At 43.4% G+C, this 20,947-nt stretch overlaps 1 protein-coding gene across 2 annotated transcripts in view; it reads left to right on the plus strand.

Annotated features, from left to right (window-relative positions):
* ANO2 (anoctamin 2) overlaps positions 1-20,947 on the plus strand; it is a 309,976-nt gene that overhangs the window by 69,924 nt on the left and 219,105 nt on the right. For both annotated transcript variants that reach the window (XM_074326158.1, XM_074326157.1), the window contains exon 4: positions 9,368-9,466. In XM_074326158.1, coding sequence (XP_074182259.1) covers positions 9,368-9,466 — 99 coding nt within the window. The remainder of the gene's footprint in view (positions 1-9,367; positions 9,467-20,947) is intronic.

Here is a 20,947-nt window from a genome sequence, read left to right on the forward strand (position 1 = left end):
GAGCAGGCCAGGGTTCATCTGTGGTGATGGGGAGTTAATTACTGATAGCACGAAGGTTTTATAGAGGAGAGAAGGTTTGTCTTGAGGAGAGAAGAAAAAAAAATCACATAAGTTTTGAGTTAGGAGGGACATTAGAGATATGGGCACTTTTAGAGGTAATATGATGAGTTTTTAAATGCCCGGAAATGCTTTTCTCTGAATGGGTCATTTATCATATAGGCCAAAGGAATAAAGGTCAGGAAGGAGATACTGGACATTCCTGCCCAAACATTTGATGGCTCTTGATTATCAGTGGTGATTATTGCTGATCCACAGGAAACTCTATAATTTATTGTCCAATCTGGGACAGTTTTGATAATGCTAAAATGCTAAACTGGATAGGATGAGGAGGCAAAGAAATAAACTGGGACTGTCCCAGCCCAACCAGGACCAACCGATCAGCCTTGGTCCAAGTATCTATCAACCACTCGATGAGGGACCTTTTGCCCACCACTCTGCATCTGCCTTCCTTTCCTCTGGGCACTGACAGGGCACTGACAGGCTCACAGTGTGCTCTTGGGGGCACTGGGAAGCTCGCACATTGTGGAGAGTTAGCATTCTGCAGCATCTGATTCCACTTGCAGGATGTCCACTGTCCAAAATAGTTTTACTGTGACAGCTTGGAAAGGGCAGCATTTTCCTCTGGTCTTTCCTCATGGTTTATCTCTGACCTTTTCCCCTCCATTTTGGGCTGGGCCTGTGTGCCCGAAGCCTAGTCAGCTCCCTAGCCTCCCTTAGTTTTGGGAGCGGTCTTGTACTTTCTGCCAACATCTTCAGGGTTCATGGATTTTTATCCTCATTTTGGGTAGAAATTTGGTCTCTGGCTCCTGGATTCTGTTTAGCCTTTTACTTTCTGCATTTTAAATTCCAAATGGAAACATTCTCTATTATCTTTAACCTTACTTGGTGTTGTACATGCCAGGAGCTATGGCTCAGCTATGATTTTTCTCTAAGAAGCATGATAGGATCACCATAGAGGTCAAGGGCATGTGTTTCGTGGTCCAAGGAACAGGGACATGCTTTGCACTTTCAGTGCCAAGGTCAAGATTTGGCTGTGGCTGCCTATGAGCTTGCTCTTAATACAATCCTTTTATATATAGTTTATAGTTTGCAAAATACTTTTATGTATATAATCTTATTTGACTCTGAGGTATAATGGAATTATTATTAATTTTTGAAAATTTATTAGCTAATTAAAACTAAAAATATATAACATTGTTAAATAAACAACATGTTTATTTAACATAAATACCATTTTAATGAAAAATAATGATGTTTTTCAAAATAAAAAAATTGAGAGAAGCGTGGCATTGTTTTACATTTTTGCAAGTCTTTCCCCCCTAGACTTATTGAGGTATAATTGGTGTGTAATAAACTGCACATATTTAAAGTATCTAATCTGTTGAGTTTTGACGTCTGTACACACCTGGGAAGCCATCATCATAATCAAGATAATGAACATATCTTCCACCCCCAAAAGATTTCACGTGTCTCTTTGTAAAGTCCATCCTTCTCTCCTACAGGTGGTATTATTATGAATCATTACAATCATTTTCACATGGGCCTGAGTTTCAAGAGCTTTGATGACTTGTCAAAAATAGCACAGCTGGTAAGTGGCCGAGCTGGGGCCCAAGACCAAGCCCTCAGGCCCTAGTACCCAGGGCTTTCCCACCATCTCTCCTACCTACATGGTGATGAGTATTCCCCATTTCCTCTGTGGGACTTTTAAAGTAGAATGAAGCCCAGAGGACACATAATCTCACTCTGTTGCTAACTCCCCATACGGTGCTTTTTCCAGGGTACTGTGCTGCCCTTGGGGGCCCCTGAAGCTCAGAGGTGAGGTGGGGAGCAGGTTCTCTCAGCCCTGGGTGTGTGAGAAGGTCTGGCTCCTCAGTGCTCCTCTCGCCACTTCATCTTCACCTGGGCTTTGAGCAGAGGTTTTCTGGGTGGCCCCTGTCTGGAGTACAATGATGTGCGATGCACAGAGTAGAGACAGTGGTAGCAGGTCCAGAGAAAATCTCTTTTGGGCACCTGCCTATTTTGGTAGCTGCCCTAAGGGATCCTCCCAGCTGGGAATGCCCTCCCCTTCCAGGAATTTTGGTGATGGCCCTTTGCTTTGGAAGAAAATATGCCAAGAGTGACTGAGTTTTCATTTACATAGGACCCTGGCAGGGTTCTCCCCAACTGTGGTTGGGGATTCGGTGAAGCCTTTTCTATGAGAGGGGTCATGCTGCTGGTGTTTTGGGGTCTCTGGGATAGGGTTCAGTGAGCATTTGCTCCTGCCCTCCACCATTGCTGGTCACTGACCCATTCTCACCTTAGCCTGGGGAGGAGAGGGTTGGAGAGTATTTTCCTTGGCTCTCATCCAGGGCCGCCCAGGAAAGCAAGTTTTCATCTGTCCTCCTCCAGTCAGGACGTTCCTCCCTGTGCTTAATTCCAAGTCACTGTGTGTCTGGGAGGTCCAGGCAGAGCCCGCTCCCTGTCACAGGTTGGAAGTTCCTGATCGCTGAAGGGAAGTTAAGACTTTGCTTTCACTGATGGCACAGGCAGGCCATGGTGTCCCGCAAATGGAGAAGTTGTGAGGACCATCTCATTTCTTGCTCTCATTTCAAAAGTCTCAAAGGTACACCCCACTCTCCTCCTTAGTGTTGCGCATGGCCCCTGGCCACAACCTGAGCACCCCCTGGTAGAACTCCTCCAGCTGAGAGCATGATCTGAGACATGGGAGTCCCTGGGGGTTTCTCTCCTGCTCCCTGTGCGACAGCACATTGGTCCTTGCGGATCCAAGATGACCTGGCTTGCTGATGTCTTAGAGGAGTCTGTCCCTGCTCTGCCCCTCTCCATCGCATAAAGCTCACCCCTCCACCCTTCTTTGGGCAGCCCTATTCCTGGGCCACAATGTGCTGCAGCTGATGTTCTCGGCTCACACCAGGGCCTGGACCGGAGTACACTCAGGCGTCTGGGGTCAGCGTGGAGGTGGCTTGGCAGGACTGTGTGGGAAGGAGGCTGTGGAGTATCAGTTTCCAGTGTTTGGCTGGGGCTGCCTCCCATTCATTCTTGTTTCTCTAGAGGGAGGTCGTGGTCTTGTGCAGCCGTATGCAATATTTGGATAACAACAGCAAGACATAAACAATAAGGGTAATCTCACCAGGAGGAGCGTGTGTCCTCTGGTCCCTGCGGAGGGCCTGAAGAGGTGGCTGGGGGCGTGATTCGCCCCTCCCACTGCCATTCCTCCACCCCTCAGCTACCTAATCTCTTGTGAAGGGAGGGGCTTCAGGTTGCCCTTGGATGGGTTGGGAGCCCCCAGGGCCACGTGATGCTGTCCCCCACAGGCATTATGGGATGAAGCCTGGTGTCAGGAGACGTGGATTCCATTCCTGGTTCTGCTACTCATTAGCTGTATGTCCAGGTCCAAGCAACTCAGCTTCCTGAGCTCAGGTCTGCATTTGTTACTTGAGAACGACGATCTGTTGGGTATCTTTGGAGGTTTCTTCATCTCCAGAGTCCTTTGACCATATCAGTTCACTCTTTTGAAATCCACTGTGCCCAGCAGCTGGCTCTGCTTTGAGCTGTCAGCATGCTGTTGAATAACATCATGGAAGTCTGATGCTTGGAAAGTAAAGATACCAAAGACTTTTATAGTTGAAATATCTTATTTTCCAGAGCGTCCCTGATTCTTCTCCTTAATGCTGCACCACTCTTATAAACCTGTAAGGCAGCGAGGTCTCCGGTATACCCAGCTGCACTTCAGTTCCGGTTGTTTTGTGAAGTTGTGCCCATGCATGATGCCTCTAGGAAGGGGAGCGGATCTGCAAATGCTGTGAGGACCAGGGAATATTCCTATAGAGAGGCCCATCTGCAGGGCCTTCATACAGTTCACGATCAAGTAGAAACTTGAATAACTTTAGTTGTCAGCATAAGTAAAGATTCAGAAATGACACTTACGGATAATAGAGTTATTGTCTTAAAATGGAACTAGATTTAAATTCAGTTGGCCAAAGCTCACCAACTACTTTTTGGGCAATGGGAGCCAATTTTTAGAAACCAGTCACAGGATCCAAACAGAATATACTAGGTATATATGTGTGTATTGAAGTTGTAATACATACTTGCTGAGCATTTACTAAATTCCAGGTACTGTGGTGGCCGCTGAGGGCAAAGCAATCAAGTCACATTCTTTGTCTTCACGGAGCTTAAGGTCCAGCCAGGAAGACAAGCATTCAACACCTACTTACAATGGTTGCGATAGTGGTTGATGCTCTAAAGGAGAAGGAGAGGAGCTATGCAGGCAAGAAGGGATACCAAGGGGTTCAGGAAAGGCCTCTCGGAGGAATTAATGTTTCAGTGGAGACCCAGTTAGGAGTTGGCTGGATCTGGGGTGTGGGGAGGATTTTGTGGTGGAGGAAATAGAGTGGGAGGAGGTTCTGAAGTGGGAGTCTGGCTGGATGAGGAGGCGCCAAGGTAGGAAGCTGGTTGGAGCAGTGGGAAACCAATGAGAAGGGCTGTGTGGCTGGAGTCCGGGGAGGAGGGGGAGAAGTGCTGGAGCCTTAGAGAATGTGCGTGTGGTCAGGCCTGTTGCTGGTGCACCTTTAGAGAGGAGAGGAAGGGAGAGAGCGAGAGACGGGCTGATTAGGCGGGGCACATATTCAAGATGGCGATCCGACGTGGCCTCTGCAAACCTTCTTGGTTTACTTAGTGGTGACCAGGCCTAGGAAACCAACTGACAACACAACTTAGAAGAGACCTAGAAAGACAAGGGTCCGGTTATGGTTGAGGAGTATTCATTTCCTTTGACCAGAATACTCACACTCTCTTCTTGGGTAACGTCTTCCTGATACCCAGGAACTGGAGAAACAGAATTTGTAGCGTTTTATGAAAATGGAATCACACTGAAAGAAGTTGCATAGTTTTTGTGGGGCATTTCAATGGAGTTGGAGAAATTTTCCTGCCCTGTCATATATCTCACATTTCTTGCCACTGGAATCGTTGCAGCCTCCCAATGGATGTGCTTGGGTTTTCCTACAGAAACCTTTGTGTGCTTGTTATAATTTCTCTGATGACTAGAACCAAATTATATGCTACAGCTCCTTTTACATGAAATTAAATTTTGGTTGTCTGATGATATTTGTAAGACCCTCCAATCACGTCAGCTACTTATTTACAAAATCTCTTTTAGGGACGGGTTATATCCTCTGATGGCTAATCTCTTATATTTTATGTTAAATTTTGTGTTTCAGAAAACAATGTATTTTGATTTTGTCCTCAAATTCTGGAGATGCACTATATTTCAAACCTGTGAATTCCTTTAGGGTATGCGAGACGTTTTGAAAATCCTGTCAATAATTTTAAAACTTCAAGGCAGTAAACAAGCCAGGATTATTTATCCACAACTTCAATCTAATGAGAACTGTTTTTCCCCAAGTCTTTTCTGTCAATCACGGGAATTCAGTGAGGACCTACGGTGTGTCCAGCCCTGTTCTAGGTGCTTGAGGAACATAAAAGAGGTATCTGATACTGTCCCCGCAAGAAGCAGTCATTCTATTTGGTAGAACTAATCACCATGATAATGGCTGACACCTATTGAATGACCCACCTTCCAGGTTGTATAGCAAGGACTTAACATATTTTATCTCTAATTCCCACAATAGTCCAGCAATGTTTCTTATATTCCTTATTCAGATCAAGAAACTGAGGCTCATTTGGTTAAGTGACTTGCTCAATGTCTCACAGTGGTAAAATCGAGGATTAAAATCTTACTCTCTTTGAATCAGAAGCCCAAACTTGGCATTCCTCTGCTAAACCTGAAAGGAGCCACATATAGGACAGAATGGAAGTCAGTTGGGCTTAGAGAACAAGGAACTTTTTTTTTATTATTAGCTTAAACTATATTAACCTTCAATTTTAGATTCCTGGGTTAGTAAAAAGGGCTTCTGCATTTGGTGATGGTTCTGTGCAGGGGGTTTTGTTTTTTCTTTGGGAGACATAACCAGTCACACCAGCTAATATTTCACATCAGCTCTCATATTTTCCTTTTTATGAGAGAGCAACAACATTACATGGCCTAAAAGGGACATGGTGGCTAGATATTAGCACCACAAAATTGCATTCCAGCTTCTATTTTCATTTGAAACAAGTTCCATTTGAGGAGAATGGAGAAAAGGTGTACTTTGGAGACAACTAACGCCCCCACATTGAAAACAGTTTTGCATTGGTTACTATAAGGTTAGGCTGCCATTGATAGGGCAACTAAAAATCCCAGTGACTCAACAAGGTAGAATTTTATCTTTCACATACAAATCCAGGAGACAGCCCAGGGCTGCTATGATAGTTTATAGAGTTAGGACTCTTAATACTTGGCTGTTTCTGGCATTGACTTTGACCTCCAGGTCTAAGATGCTTATTTATATCCACGTTCCAGGAAGTAGCTCAGGGGTGGGGAAGAAGACGAAGGCGCAAAAGGCATCTACTTGCTGTCTCTGAAGAAGGTGGCCAGAAACTGTTTCACAACACTTCCGCCTACGCCACATTGGCTGGAAGTTAGTTTCATGGTTACACCTAACTGCAAGGGAGATATCGTCTTCATTCTGGATGGCCATATGCTTAGTTGAAAAATGAAGAAAAAGGGAATGGCTATTAGGGGACAGCTAGTGGTCTGCCACCAAGGTGATGAGATTTGACCTTGGTCTGTCCAACCCTTCCTCAAACTTTGAAATATCCACTTAGTGGACATTTATTACACACTTGAGCCACCAATTCTAGACAAAATTTAAAAAGAGGGTTCATCACAAATAAAAAGTAAACCCACACAAAATATTTTAAAATCAGTAATAGTCACGATTTCATCTTCGTAAGACGGATGGTACTGTTTGCCATTTTCACCAAAAACATCGTTTCTGGGGTCATGATGGAAAGCTGGGCTGCAGGTCAGCTTCGCAGATGTTTCTTTTTTTATACTTTACTTTCACTAAATTAGAAAAGCTTAAATTATGGTTAAAAGTAGGAGCAAGTGATTGATGACTCTGTCTAGTAGTCCTGGATATTACAGCCATAGATGGATATAGAAATTGGGATTTCTCGCTGAAGTCCACTTCCAGTGTTTTGTCATAACTATGTCCACTTGGCAAGTGGAAGGTGAAGTGTTTTATCTTAGGACAGTCTCATAGATTCCTTATCCATCCTTTGATTTAATGTTAGTCTAAAAAGCATGTCTTTATATCCTGTTGCAGCCCTTGGATGTGGTTTTGAACTCTGCTAGGTAACATACGAGTATCATATCTGTCTCTGATGAGAGGAAATAATAATCAGGTAGAGCACAGACTGCCTGGATTCAAATACTTTTTCTTTTTTTAAAAAATCACACTATCTGGGTAACTTTGAATGAATCACTTACAATTTTCCTGTCTTGGTTTCCTCAACTGTAAAATAGAGATAGTGATAGTACCTGCCCCCCCAGAATAGCTGTGAAGATTCTGTGCGCTACAGCACATAATGCCCCAGCTCTGTCCTAGCACACGTCAGTAAACAAGCATCATGTTTACTCTTCTTATTTTCAGGTGTTTGTAGACCCTAGACTATCTAAGACTTTCATACCACAGTTCAATTTCTTGTGAAGCCCTGTTTTTTTCCCCCACCCTTATAAATCATCAGCTTTCATTCCCGAAGTGGAGGTAGGTTCTAGATATTTGAATTACTGAGTATATTGTAGAGCTGCCCTTCAGGATCATAGAAATAGTCTTCACTAGCATTATGAGCATCCTAAAATATCTTTTTATTTTATTCATCATTTCAGAAACGTATGTGAGCACAGTCATGCTCAGTGTACTTCAGTGGGGAACGCAGTCTCTCCTTGTCACCTCTTTCTCTGCCTGGCACACTGGAAAAGCAGATGGTCAGAGGCTGTGCATAAATGGCTTCCGCTATTACCTTAACACTAAACCAAGAACAGAGGGCGTTGGTGGGTATTGACCACCAACTGGTCTTTGTGGCTGAAACTGGGGAATGATTTTCAAAAGGGACAGCTGTTTTTATGTGAGCAGTAGCACCTTTGCTGCACACAGAGTGGGTGCCTTCTCAGTACTGGTTTCCATGTATCCTGCTTCACAAAATGCACAGTAATTCAATAAAAACCTCCTTTTTTCTGTAGCATGTGTCTTCAGGGGGTACATGGGATAAGAGGCTGCAGGCATGTCTCTGTAGAGTACACTCGCTGTGTCTCGGGTCCCCCTCTGCCCCTCAGAGGCTGTACCCTAATGTAAATGGCACATTGGCCAGGATACCAGCATCTTCCCATGAAGGCTTTTGAGGTGATTTCCAGCAATTATTTGATGAAGGAATTTCGCTATCATTTTGTTCCACTTTCTCTGTGGACACAGTGCTTGTGATTAATTTTACAGGTAGTTTTAGAAGCTTCTCATAAATGATGAGGCTTTTACCTATTTTTCCTCCTTGTTCTGGTCTCTTTCATTCTTTAGTGATAAAATTCATTGAATTAATGTCAGAGAGCATTTTTTTTTCCTGTATGTTCTTGTTCTGAAAAAATTTGCGGTTTTATTTGAAGATGAAGAGAAACTGGTGGCTTCGTGTCATAATCTGACCAATTTTTATAACAGACACTGCGACCAGGGCCAAAGGATTGTTAAGTCAATAAGACCTAATTTTGAAATACTCATTACTGCATTTCCTTTTCTTACTTTTTATTTTTGGGTGAAATCCATATACCCACAGAATCACTTGTCCTGGGACATAGATTTATACTTTATATTCACAGTGGAGCCCTGTTCATGGTTTATGTTTATGATATTATTTTGAGTTATGCTATTTAAATTATTATTTATATCATTTCTTTTAGGTTTAGATGAACCAATTTTGTGATTTCGGGTTATGACAAAGCATAGTAGTAGAACAAAAATATAAACTTAACAATAAACAATGAAAATATGTGCAAGAAGGCAAATTGCACGCTGTTTATTGAATGCTGGCAGAAATAAGCTGAGTAACTGCTGTTAAGAGTGGATAGGATATCTGTGAAAATTATAACTGCTCACTTTTCAAACCTGTGAACACTATGGTTTTAACTCGTCTTTTCCTCCAAAGCCGCCAAACTCCAGGGACCACACTTTGGGAACACGGCCCTATGGGTTTTGATGAGAGCATTTCTGGAACAGAACTGGTGGATGGGGTCTGGGTCGGAGGGCATGGGCTCCTGGTGAAGCTTAAAGAGGAGAAACCCAGAAACTGAAGAAACAACAGGTTGGGAAAGCTGGGGAGCCAGACATTTAAGTTATGTCCTTCTAAGTGTTTCCATTTCTTTTTCCTTTGTACCTTACAGAGTAAACACCAGGGATCTATCTTTGTCCGGATACACGCTCCGTGGCAGGTGCTGGCCAGAGAGGCAGAATTCTTGAAGATCAAAGTTCCTACCAAGAAAGTATGAACATATTTCTCCTGGGTTTGGGGTCCCCCTGAGGGCTGGATGGAGGTGAATAATTTGGGAACAGGGTCAGGTGGGGCATGGGTTTTATGGAGTTGAAATCACAGTTGACTCACCAAAGATCCTAAACATGGGGCAACATGTGGGTGGGACAGGAAAGAGAGCTGGGGTGGGGAGAGGGGCTGGGTTTGGGAGATGCTTTCCCCTCAGAGCTCCTCCTGGTTGTGTTCAGGAGAAGCCAAACCGTTCTCTGATCCAGCTTCTTTATTTCTCCCTTGTACCTCCTTTCTCTCTCCTCTTGGGGTCTCAACACTGCCCAGCATTTCTTTAGAGTGAATGTAGTAATGAGAATAGGTAGCAAGCCATGCTGAGCATGTCATTAGCATCAATAGCAAACACTTCCAAAGAGAAAGGCAACATACACACAGATTTAGTGGAAACAGGTGGGTATTGGCTTTGACCATTTAAGGTATCTCTAGGAAGTGTCCTGGAGCAGATGATCTACTTTAAGTGATCTATAGGTGATCTCTCTCTGTCTCTGTCACACACACACACGTGTGCGCACACGTGCACACACACATTCACACCCATAATATCATTTTACAGTGGTGGCCTAGCTTTGCAGAGATCATCTCCATCATTCTAACAATTTCCCACGCTCCCCATCATTAACAGAACTGCATATCTGTTGCCACCTGCACCACCGTTGTCACCAGCCTCCATCACCTCCTGATGGTCAGCAAAACAATTCTGATTGGCATTATTGATCATGCTTGCACCATCTTCACTATCAACAGATCCACTGGCCCCATCAAAAGTCACTCATCAAATACCACCATGTGTGATGTCCTCATGAATCCCCTACTCGAGAAGGATAAAGTCTGAGCGTTCTGTCCTTATAGGTTTATTAAGATGGGTAACAGCTCCATGGCAGGTGGACACATTACTATTAAACAATGAACAAACGTAGACATGAAATTTAGCTCCACACATTCTGCCAAAAAAAGGTCAATATTTCGGGGTCACATGCCTGAGTGTCTTGGTTTCACACTGTGATCTTTTCCCCTTCAGTTGCACTGCTGTGTTCTTGGTCTCCTAGTTTTGATCTCTCACTCCTACTATCACTGTCCTCAAATACAGTGCCTCACCTTTGTTCTGGACCTTTGCTCCTCCTGCACGGATGTCTTCCCAGTCTGACGGCAACATGATCCAAGTGTTAGCCTTGGATGGAGGCATCTGCTTCCCACCGATGGCGTCCTAACTTGGCCAACCCTTCCTTTGTCTTCCTTCTAACTTTAATATATATATTTCTTCTCCTTTCTCTAGTTTATCTGACTATCCGATATTCTTTTAATCTCATTTTATTTGTATCTCATTTCTTATGTTTTTATATCTGCTGGCTGATCCATGGAAAGAAGGTGAGCAAAACTCTAATGCCCATGCTATTGCTTCTGTCCCCTAGAACGATCCTTTGAGCAGGAAACCTAGAGGCACAGAAGAAGTGTGCATTCTGCTGCGCTCCCCTCTTTGTCTCTCTTTCCCATCTTTCTTTCACTCTCATGCTCTTCCTTCCCTTCTTCCCTCTTCTTTCCACTTCTCTCTCCTCATTGCCTTCTCCCAGCCTCCCTCTGTTCTATGAACACCCCACCACACCTCTGTTTCTCTGCCACCTTCTTCTTCTCATTCTCAGGCTCAGTCCCCAAGTAGTGCCTGCCTCTTGTCCCTCTGGTCTCTGCTTGTCCTTGCAGAAGTCATACCTTGGAGAGCATATCTGCCTTCAGAGTTTATGTGCCCCCATACATTTAGCTTATTGGAACTGAACCATTATTGTTGAGATGGTACCTCCACTTGACTTTGTAGATGAGATGATTAAGGCGAGGACATATTATAACACAGCCATTTCTGAGTTTCCCTCCTCCTTTTTCTCTTTACATTTATTATTTTTTTTATAATTAAAATATATTTGACATATAATGTATAAATTTAAGGTGTACAACATGCTAATCGATACACTTAAATATTGTAATTTGATTGCCATTATTGCAATAATTAGCACCTCTATCATGTTATATAATTATCTTTTCTTTTTAGTGGTGAGAATAATTAAGTTCTAGTCTCTTATTGCAAGTTTCTACCCTTAAACAACATCTGTCCTATTTTCCCATCCTCCATTCCCTGGTAACCACCATTTTACCCTCTGTTTTAACAAGTTTAGATTTTTAGGTTCCACATATAAGTGACATCATACAGTTCTTTCCTCGCTCTGACTTATCTCACTTAGCATCATGTGCTGAAGGGCCATCCGTGTTGTTGCAAATGGTAGGATGTCCTTCTTTCTCATGGCTGAATAATGCTCCATCTTTATCCATTCATGCGTTGATGGGCACTTAGGTTGTTTCTACCCCCCCTTCCTTTTCATTTTGGAGGCATGGAGTGGTAGGCACTGCACTAGACGAGTCCTCAGGAGACCAGATTTCTAGCTTTTGTTCTGTACTTATTTGCTGTGTGATTTGGGGGTGTCGCTTGATCTTTCAGAGCCGTAGTTTCCTCATCTGTAATATGGACATAATAACACCTGTCCTATTTTTCTTAGAAGCGTGTTGTAAGAATCCAGTTCTTAGCCAGTGCTGTGGAAACACAGGAGTTTATCACTGTGTCTGTGCTCTCAAATATTTTTTATGTCCATTCTCAGTTCCTAGTCCCCCAACCAACTTCCCTGCTGATCCAATAGGCAGCCAGCACTGGTGGAGCCGCCCTCATAGGAATCTTTGGAGAAGCGCTGCAAGACACAGAAACAATCCGTGCCCTCAGAGAGCGACAGCCAAGGGCACGACAGAAACACACCTGCCCAGACGTCAAAACACTAATTAAATCCTGTGTCAAATAGCAACTCATTAGCATAGGACAGATTCTGCTTGTAAATCTGTTGGATCAGGGAGAGCAAAGCCAGGGGGTGGCTCCTACAAGGCTTCAGATACAACAGAAAGAATGTTCCCACAGGTTTCTGGGCCCCAGACTCAACACAGGTGGGCTGTTCTGGTGTCCATCTGTGGGTTCAGCCACGTGCCCCCGATAGTCCTTGTATTCATAGAATGCAGTGGCTTGTTGTTGACCTCACAGTGGGTGTCATAACCAGGAGAGGCAGAGATAACTTGGTGTGTTGGGTAGGATGCATATGTTTTTAAAAATTAATCTGAGAACCTGATCCCAGGCGTAGGGGTAGGAGTTAAGCCCAGTTTCTGAGATGAGGAAGGAGCCTGGGGGAGGGGGGTATGAAGCACAGTTTGTGTGTACCTTAGTGCTGGGCCCAGTGGCATTTTCCTCCCTTTTTAATGGGTTTGGGAAGTGACTACAATGAGAATAAACTACATTTGCAGAGAGCACATGCTGGCGGCAGGGGGATGTGGAGGACGACTGAGGCACGGCGTGGGATCAGCTAAGCCGGTGGAGGTTTGTGTCATAACTCAGCAGGGTCCGGAGAGACCGGGAAGATGGGGAGGAAATCACGAAATCGAGATCTCAAACCTGGACAAATCCGCAGTAATGTGTCCAGGGACTTGGAGTCCCAAGCACAGATATTAACTGGGAGGGGGAACCTTGGAAGGAAGCATTTGTTTTCCAAAAACAACAACAGAGGAGCCAGCATTTTGCGAGGGACAGTCATCCATGCACAGGAAGCGGGTGGGAAGGCCTGGCCTTTGGCCCTGAGCAGCCTGGGAAGGTTTGAAATGGGCGCTTTCTCACCTCTGCTCATTACCAAGGTGGCCCTCCCAGATTGTGGTCAACATCTATGTTTATTTCTCATTCACTTTCATTGTCTATGTATGGACACCCCCCTTCCTCACCCCGTACATTTACTTATTCTCTGCCTGCAGCAGAGACAAGACTGGGAATGGATGAAGGGGGGCATAACTGCATCCATGCTTGTCAATGAAATCATGTTAATCCAGCCAGAGCTGACTAAATTTGGAAGAAGTGACATGCTTGGGATGGGTGAAAATCACTTTTGTCCCATCTGTCCAAGCTTTTGTAGCTATTATTAATAGAGTGACTAATATTGCCGGGGTCACGTATGCTGCTCCCAGGAGCCTATAAGGACTTTAGCTTATGAGTCCTAACCATGCAAGTGGATGCTGTGGACTTCCAGGAAGTCATACCTTTTCAGGAAAGTAGGCTCAGAGCTCCCGTCGTGTCCAAACCAGGAGTAATAAATGTCGCAGAGGGCAGTTGTAAGGAGCAGTCACGATGCCTAGCATAGAGGCACGTGCAACACAAGGTAACTGTTGTTACTGTCGTTGGTGTGCTGGTTCCTCTGTGGAGTGTGTTGGGCAGCACAGTTGGCACCGGATTGGGGCTGCTCCTTCCTGCGAGTTCCCTTCACAGCCAACATCTGCAGTTTGGGGGAGAGCACAGGCCCAGTCCCTTAAATCTGCCAAGCCAGCCAGAAGCCCAGACACAGAATCAGTGGAGAGGTGGGAACAGATGGCCTTTGGACTATGTGCTGGGGGATTTCTGTTTCCTATAGCATGAGTCCTTGGGGCGTCCGTAAACGTAATGGCTCCATGTGCGAAGTCTGTGATGCCGTCACTGGGAAAGCCAGCAGGAAGACTGCTCAGGCCCCCAGCACGGGAGGGACAGCTTGAAGGCATCCATTTCAAAGGATAGACAGCAGGTGTGACAAGTGGTGACCGTGAGTTCTGCTCCTAGCTCGAACCCCATGAATCTGGGGTGCTTTGATTCATATCTTAGCCTATGTTCCAAAACAAAGACTTGAGATGGGTTACAACCAGAAGCATAAATACAAATGGATCATTTTTTAAAAGGGCACATAAAAAAGAATCATGTAATGGAGGGGTAAGGAGGGAAGTACAGGGAAACAATGACAATTAAAATAAAAAATAAGAGTGATTAAGGCAAGTGAGACAAATTTCATTCTGAGTTTCCTGGTAGCCAAGGCAGAAAGGACCGTGGCTCACATACTCCATAGAAATGAGCATCTGTTTTTTCAGAGGAGGCAAACTTGTTCCTGTTGTTAAAGCCTAATTGTTATATAAAATACATGAATAATGTAAGGGACATTTTTTTCAGTAATGAGTTCATACAGGGTTCTGGAATTTTCTTTGTATGACCATTTCTTAATTGATTCTGTGTTAAAACTAAGGATGTAATGTTCAACTGTAGTTCAGGGAGGATTGTATTACACAGTAATGTAGGTAAATTTCTGATGAGGTAACTTGATCCAAAGATAAAGGTTAGCCATTCTGACAGGTATGTGGTGGTATCTCATTGTGGTTTTAATTTGCATTTCTCTGATTAGTGATATGGAGCATCTTTTCATATGTCTATTGGCCAACTCTATGTCCTCTTTGGAGAAATGTCTGTTCAGGGCCTCTGCCCATTTTTTAATTGGATTGTTGTTGTTTTTTTCATTTGTTTGTTTTGTTTTGGTATCAAGTTATACGACTTCTTTATATATTTTGGATATTAACCCCTTATCAGATATATCATTGGTGACTATCTTCTCCCATTCAGTAGGCTGTCTTTTCATTTTATTGGTGGTTTCCTTTGCTGTGTAAAAACTTTTGGTTTGATGTTGTCCCGTTTGTTTATTTTTTCTTTTGTTTCCCTTGAATGTCAATTATAATTAGAAAAAAAAATGATGAAGGTTAGAGTAGAAGTATCATTCATACTTTAATTATCTCCATGGAATCCATGTTTTGAAATATTTTAATTTACTAAATTGCAATTATTAAAAAATAATTCATCTTCCCTTTTTAATTAACTGAAAACATACATAACTGCCACTAAGAATTTTCCGGTCAGAGTGAGAAAATTGGTGTTACCTTGATAAACTAATATAATTAGTTATATTATATTAGTTAAAAAGCAAAGAAGCTTGACAGTTTAGTTAGCCTGAGTGGCCCCTTAAGAGGGAAATATTAATTCCATTGAGCTTTGTCAGTGATCGGAAGTTGTTCTCAGTTGCCTGTTATTGCCTCTCTGGAGATTTTGATTTAGTAACCATGACTTTTGCAAAAATTCCTTAGGAAGACCCTCCCCCTGGCTCATGGTGCCCACCCATGAGCTTCAGGGACTTGGCCTGACCAGGATTGCAGTACCTCTTGTTTCTCAGTTATTCAGATTTGAGGCTTGTATATTCAAGGTTCTCCAGAGAAACAGAACCAACAGGGTGTGTGTGTGTGTGTGTGTGTGTGTGTGTGTTATTTATTATAAGGAATTGGCCCAAGTCATTTCAGAGGTTGAGAAGTCCCAAGGTTTGCAATTGGCAGGATGGAGACCCTGGAGAGCTAATGGTGTAGTTCTAATCCAAATGCCGGCAGGCTTAAGAACCAGGTAGATGCCATGTTTCGGTTTGAGCCCAAAGGGAGGAAAAGACCAATGTCTCAGTTCAGCAGGAAGGCAGGAAGAGCTCTCTCTTATTCATCGGAGATCAGACTTTTTGTTCTATTTAGACCTTCAACTGATTGGATGAGGCCCACCCACCTTAGTGAGGGCAATCTGCTTGACTCAGTCTACCCATCCAAAAACACCCTCACAGATATACCTAGAATAATGTTGGACCAAATATCTGGGTGCCCTATATCCCAGTCAAGTTGATGCATAAAATTAACCATCACAAGGCTTATACTTTTAAGGTCCATAATTCTCTTTGTAGTGGGTTGAACAGTGGTGTCCAATAAGATATGCCCCAGCCTTAACCCTGGAACTTGTGAATGTGATCTTATTTGGAAAGAGGGCCTTTGCAGATGTAATTAGCTAAGGATCTCAAGATGAGATCATCCTGGACTTAGGGTAGACCCAACAGGTGTCCTTATGAGAGAAAGGCAGAAGGAGATTTGGGCCACTCAGACACACAGGGAAGATGGCCATGTGAAGATGGAGGCAGAGGTTGGAGTGATATAGCCCCAAGTCAAGGAATGCCTGGGCCATCAGAAGCTGGAAGAGGCAAGGAAGCTTTTTCCCTTAGAGCCATTGGAGGGAGCACAGCCTTGCCCACGTCTGTGTTTCACACTTGTGGCTTTCACAACTGTGAAAGAATAAGTTTTGTTGTTTCAGGCCACACAGTTTGTGGTAGTTTGTTATGGCAATACTAGGAAATGAATACACTTTTCCTCTGGGCAGGAAGCACGAAGCAGACAATTTAAGACCTGGGTCTCTGGTAGGCTTGTTGCCTTTCTCTGCATCCCAGAATCTATTTTGCATCTTCTACAATTGTTTGAGATAGGCTTGTTCACTTCTTGGTGCTGGGTCTGTGGTTGTCTGCAGAAGTCTTTGTGCAAGTATCTTCCTGCACGGCCTTGGCGTGTCTCCATCTAGTTCACATTCCTGCTCGGATGAGATTGGAGAGTCTTGGGAGAAGCTCACCTTAGCATGCGTGGTGGAAGGAGAACTGGTGTGGCTAAGAAAAGCTGCTTATTTGAATCAACAATCATTTCTGCATTTATGCTTCTATTTCCAAAGATAATCACTGGTTTGATTAACTTAAAGCTTCTGCCTGGGTAAGGGGTACCTGTAAAATAAGGATGTTAGCATGTTTTAAAGCTTGCCCACATTTCATATTTCTTACATTTGAGATTAAGGAGAAAGGTTCATAAAGCCACTCTCAACAATATCAATCAAAACAAAATATCTTAAAAAAACAAACAAACAAAGAACTAGGGGCAGCCAGTTAGCTCAGTTGGTTAGAGCACGATACTTGTGACAACAGGGTTGCAGGTTCGATCCCCGCATGGGGCAGTGTGAGCTGCATCCTCCCCAACTAGATTGAAACAACTACTTGACTTGGAGCTGATGGGTCCTGGAAAAACACACTTAAAATAAATTTTAAAAAATGCTTTAAAAAAAGCCCAAAAAACTATTAAATATAGATAAAAGTTGATAAATAATTAAATTGAGTTTTAAATATAACTGGTACTTCCTATGGGCTGTGCTGTTTGATAAGATCCTTACATGCATTATTTTGTTTTTATCCTCACAATGACTATGTGAGGTAGGTACACTAGCCTTAGCCCCATTTTATAGATGAGGAAACCAAGGTTCAGAGAGGTTAATAAACTTACCTAAGGTCACACAGCACAAAGGGGTTAGATCCAGGACTCAAACTCATTTCTGTCTGTCTCCAAAGCCATGCTTCTACCCTTTCACTTTACTGAAGAATCCTTAACTAGGGTTTGAGGTAGTGTGGTCTAGAACAGCCTTTCTTAAAGTGTATACTATAGAATGATAATTTCTTGTTTTACAAAAAAAAAAAAAAAAAAAAAGTCTAACAAACTCTAGAAACACTAATTATTGCAATTTATTTGACCAGTTAAAAGTTCTGAGAAGGATTGCAGTAAAGAAAATAGTTAAATTTTGTTTAACTTGTTTCCTAGTGAACACTAGTAGTTTATTAATAGGTGTATTAATAGAAACCCTGGGAACCAATGATTAAAAGATATCCTGAGAACCAATGCTCTGGGAGAATCCATCCAAGATTAAATAATGCTGGACTGGGAGAAGTAACACACTTAAATTTTTCTTTTGTTACTGCCATGGACCAGCCCAGGGAGTTATTTAACAGTCCTGGATTACAGCTTTCTCATCTGTAAAGTAAGGAGGTTGGGCCCTATATTCTCTGTCATAGCTTTAAAATGCTGTGGTCCACATGTAAACCAAATGACAATTTGTTAATTCTTTCTCCATTGTTGACGATAGTGGAGGGACCTGAGGACAGATACCGTTTGGGGTCATTCACACTCCGATTGTGTCCAAATATCTATTATTAGAGTAAAACTGTCCTACAACCGCCACCTCTGCAAGCTGTGTTTTAAATGAGGTGGTACACTTAGCCTGTGGGTGCCTGTTCCTCACCTGGGGCTGCCCTTTGCGGCTGAGCCTGGTCACATGACTACATTTTTTCTGAGTTCTCCTGCACACGCCGGGCTGCTCACGTCCAAACTATGCCTCTCTGTGGTGCCTACATTGAGCTCCTGGATTCAGACTCTTGTCAAAAGGAGAGTAGTTGACTCTCTATGCCAGGTCCTGGAGCCTTTGCAAACGCTTTAAATATTTGCTGCTGGTCCTAGAATGATCTCCCCACGCTCCCTAGATAAACAATAAACAATAAACAAACTCAGCCTTTGTATCACAGCCCAAATCTCACTGCCCTGTGGACCCTCCTTTATTTCTTCAGCTGAACTGATCTCATCTTTACCTGTAGTCCGTAATTTTCATACCTGTTAGTTTTTCTTTAACTGCCTTGGGTGCCTTCTTGTGTTTCCACATGTACTATAATCCCTGGGAGCAGAACTATAGTTTATTTCCTATGTATTCCCTGCAAACTAGATGATAGCTGCTCAATAAATACTAGAGTGATCGACTGATTGATGTCCAATCATTCTTGCTCCCCCAGACCCAGACTCTTTTTGCAGCTGTGATTGTTGGTATAATAGCAGGGGTTTTAGCTCACAGCTGTGTACAGACCGTGCAAAATTCAGGAACAGGCAAGGCACTTTTCCTCACCTTGACCAACTCCTTCCTTTATCAGGCAGTGCTTTAGGGCTATTTCGATGGTTTCGTGAATCCTTCCTGGTGATGAGAAAGCAAGAAGCAGAGAAAGACCATGAGTTTCATGAAGGATGGAGAACTTGTAGGTTCTGGGTCCTGGGCGGACGGTCACTGTCTACTCAGCCGTCACAAGGTCTTTCAGGACAGATTCCTTTTATTATCATCAGCACTAACTTTCAAATGAACCAGAACTGTTGCTGTTTGCAGAGGATTGGCTGTAGGTGGGGCCTTTCTCCTGTTGTCATTGTCTGTTCCTGAACATTTGTTTTTAATAGAGGCGCAGCTGAGAGGGGAGGGTTTATATTTGATATCTTTATGGGCTTTTTGGTGCATGCTCTTTGATTGCTATTGAAATCGGCTGGAAAGAGTGCAGAATACTTTGACTTCTTTTTTTTTCCTGTAATGCTTCTCATCTTCAAAAATCAGAAAAAAAATAATTGGTGCCACCTAAGTGTTGCGGTTTGAGTGAGGAACCTGAGATGGCATTCAGGCCTGGTATGACCACAGCGAAGCTGAAAATATGGAAATATAATGACACTTTCATTAACAGTGAAGCTGAAAAAAGTGAAGCTGAAAATATGAAAATGTAAGGAGGAGTGAATTTTTTTTTTATTAAGTTGCTTTTAGACTCACAGTTAAAAGACATTGAAATAGAAGTGGTGGTTTTCTTTCTTAAAGCCTCACTTGTGTCTATCTGAATTGGGGTAGCACATGCCAGGTTGGGGCTGGCTGGGACCCAGGCACTGGACCCAGTGCTGGTGGGGCTGAGAGTGGGGTATAGGGCATAGGCTGACCATTGAATGCATCGTCCAAGGTTGGGCCCTTTGAGAGTGAAAGAGCTATTGATAACCATGCCAGCATGCAGTCGTAAGCTGGGACTTTCCTGAGTAACTGGGATATGTGGTCGCTCTCCATGGTTGCCCAGCTTGGCCATGGCTGCCTGTGTGGATGTATGGGAAAGGGCTGGCAGGAGGGGAGAGGCAGAGAAGCAGTCAGGGGCATTTGAGGCTCATGGGCAGAGCTCTTCTTACCAGTAAAAACCGGTGTCAGCGGTGTGCTGGCTCATAACAGATCTCGAGATCTGATTATTACATTTTCAGGAGTTTTGAAAGCTGGTTGTTATACCAGTGATAGCTTGCAATTGGCCACGGTGGGTATGCAATAGTCCCCCCTTATCCGTGATTCTGTTTTCTGTAGTTTTAGCTATCTACGTTCAACCGCAGTTTGAAAATACTAAATGGAAAGTTCCCGAAATAAGCAATTCATAAGTTTTAAATTGCACACTGTTCTGGGTAGCGTGATGAAATCTCACACCATCCCACTCTGTCCCGCCCAGGACATGAATCATCCCTTTGTCCTACCTCTCCACGCTATGTATGCTCCCTGCCCATCAATCACTTAGTTGTCGGCTCAGTTATCAGTACAATAAGGGTGTGTGTGTGTGTGTGTGTGTGTGTGTGTGTGTGTGTGAGAGAGAGAGAGAGAGAGAGAGAGAGAGAGGGCATGCGCATTCACATAATTTTTATTATAGTATCTTGTTAAAATTGTTCTATTTTATTATTGTTGTTAATTTCTTATTGTGCTAATTTATAAGTTAAACTTTAGCATCATAGGTATGTATGTATAAGAAGAAACATAGTATATATAAGGGCTTAATACTATTGGCAGTTTCAGATACCCACTGGGGGTCTTGGAACATATCCCCTATGGATAAGGGGCAGGGGCTTGTACATCATAGAAATCAGCACATGTTACAAATCAGCCACCCAGACCCCTCACCCAGGGTGGTGGGTGAGTGTTTTCCAGTACATGGATGAGAGCACTGAACAGGGGAACGTTTGGGTGCCAAGGCAGGGTGGGACCATCGACCAGATCTGCCCCATGTGGGGGCAAGGTCAAACCTGAGGGTGT

Source organism: Rhinolophus sinicus, linkage group LG02 (assembly GCF_036562045.2).
Source record: "Rhinolophus sinicus isolate RSC01 linkage group LG02, ASM3656204v1, whole genome shotgun sequence".
Classification (NCBI taxonomy): Eukaryota; Metazoa; Chordata; class Mammalia; order Chiroptera; family Rhinolophidae; genus Rhinolophus; species Rhinolophus sinicus.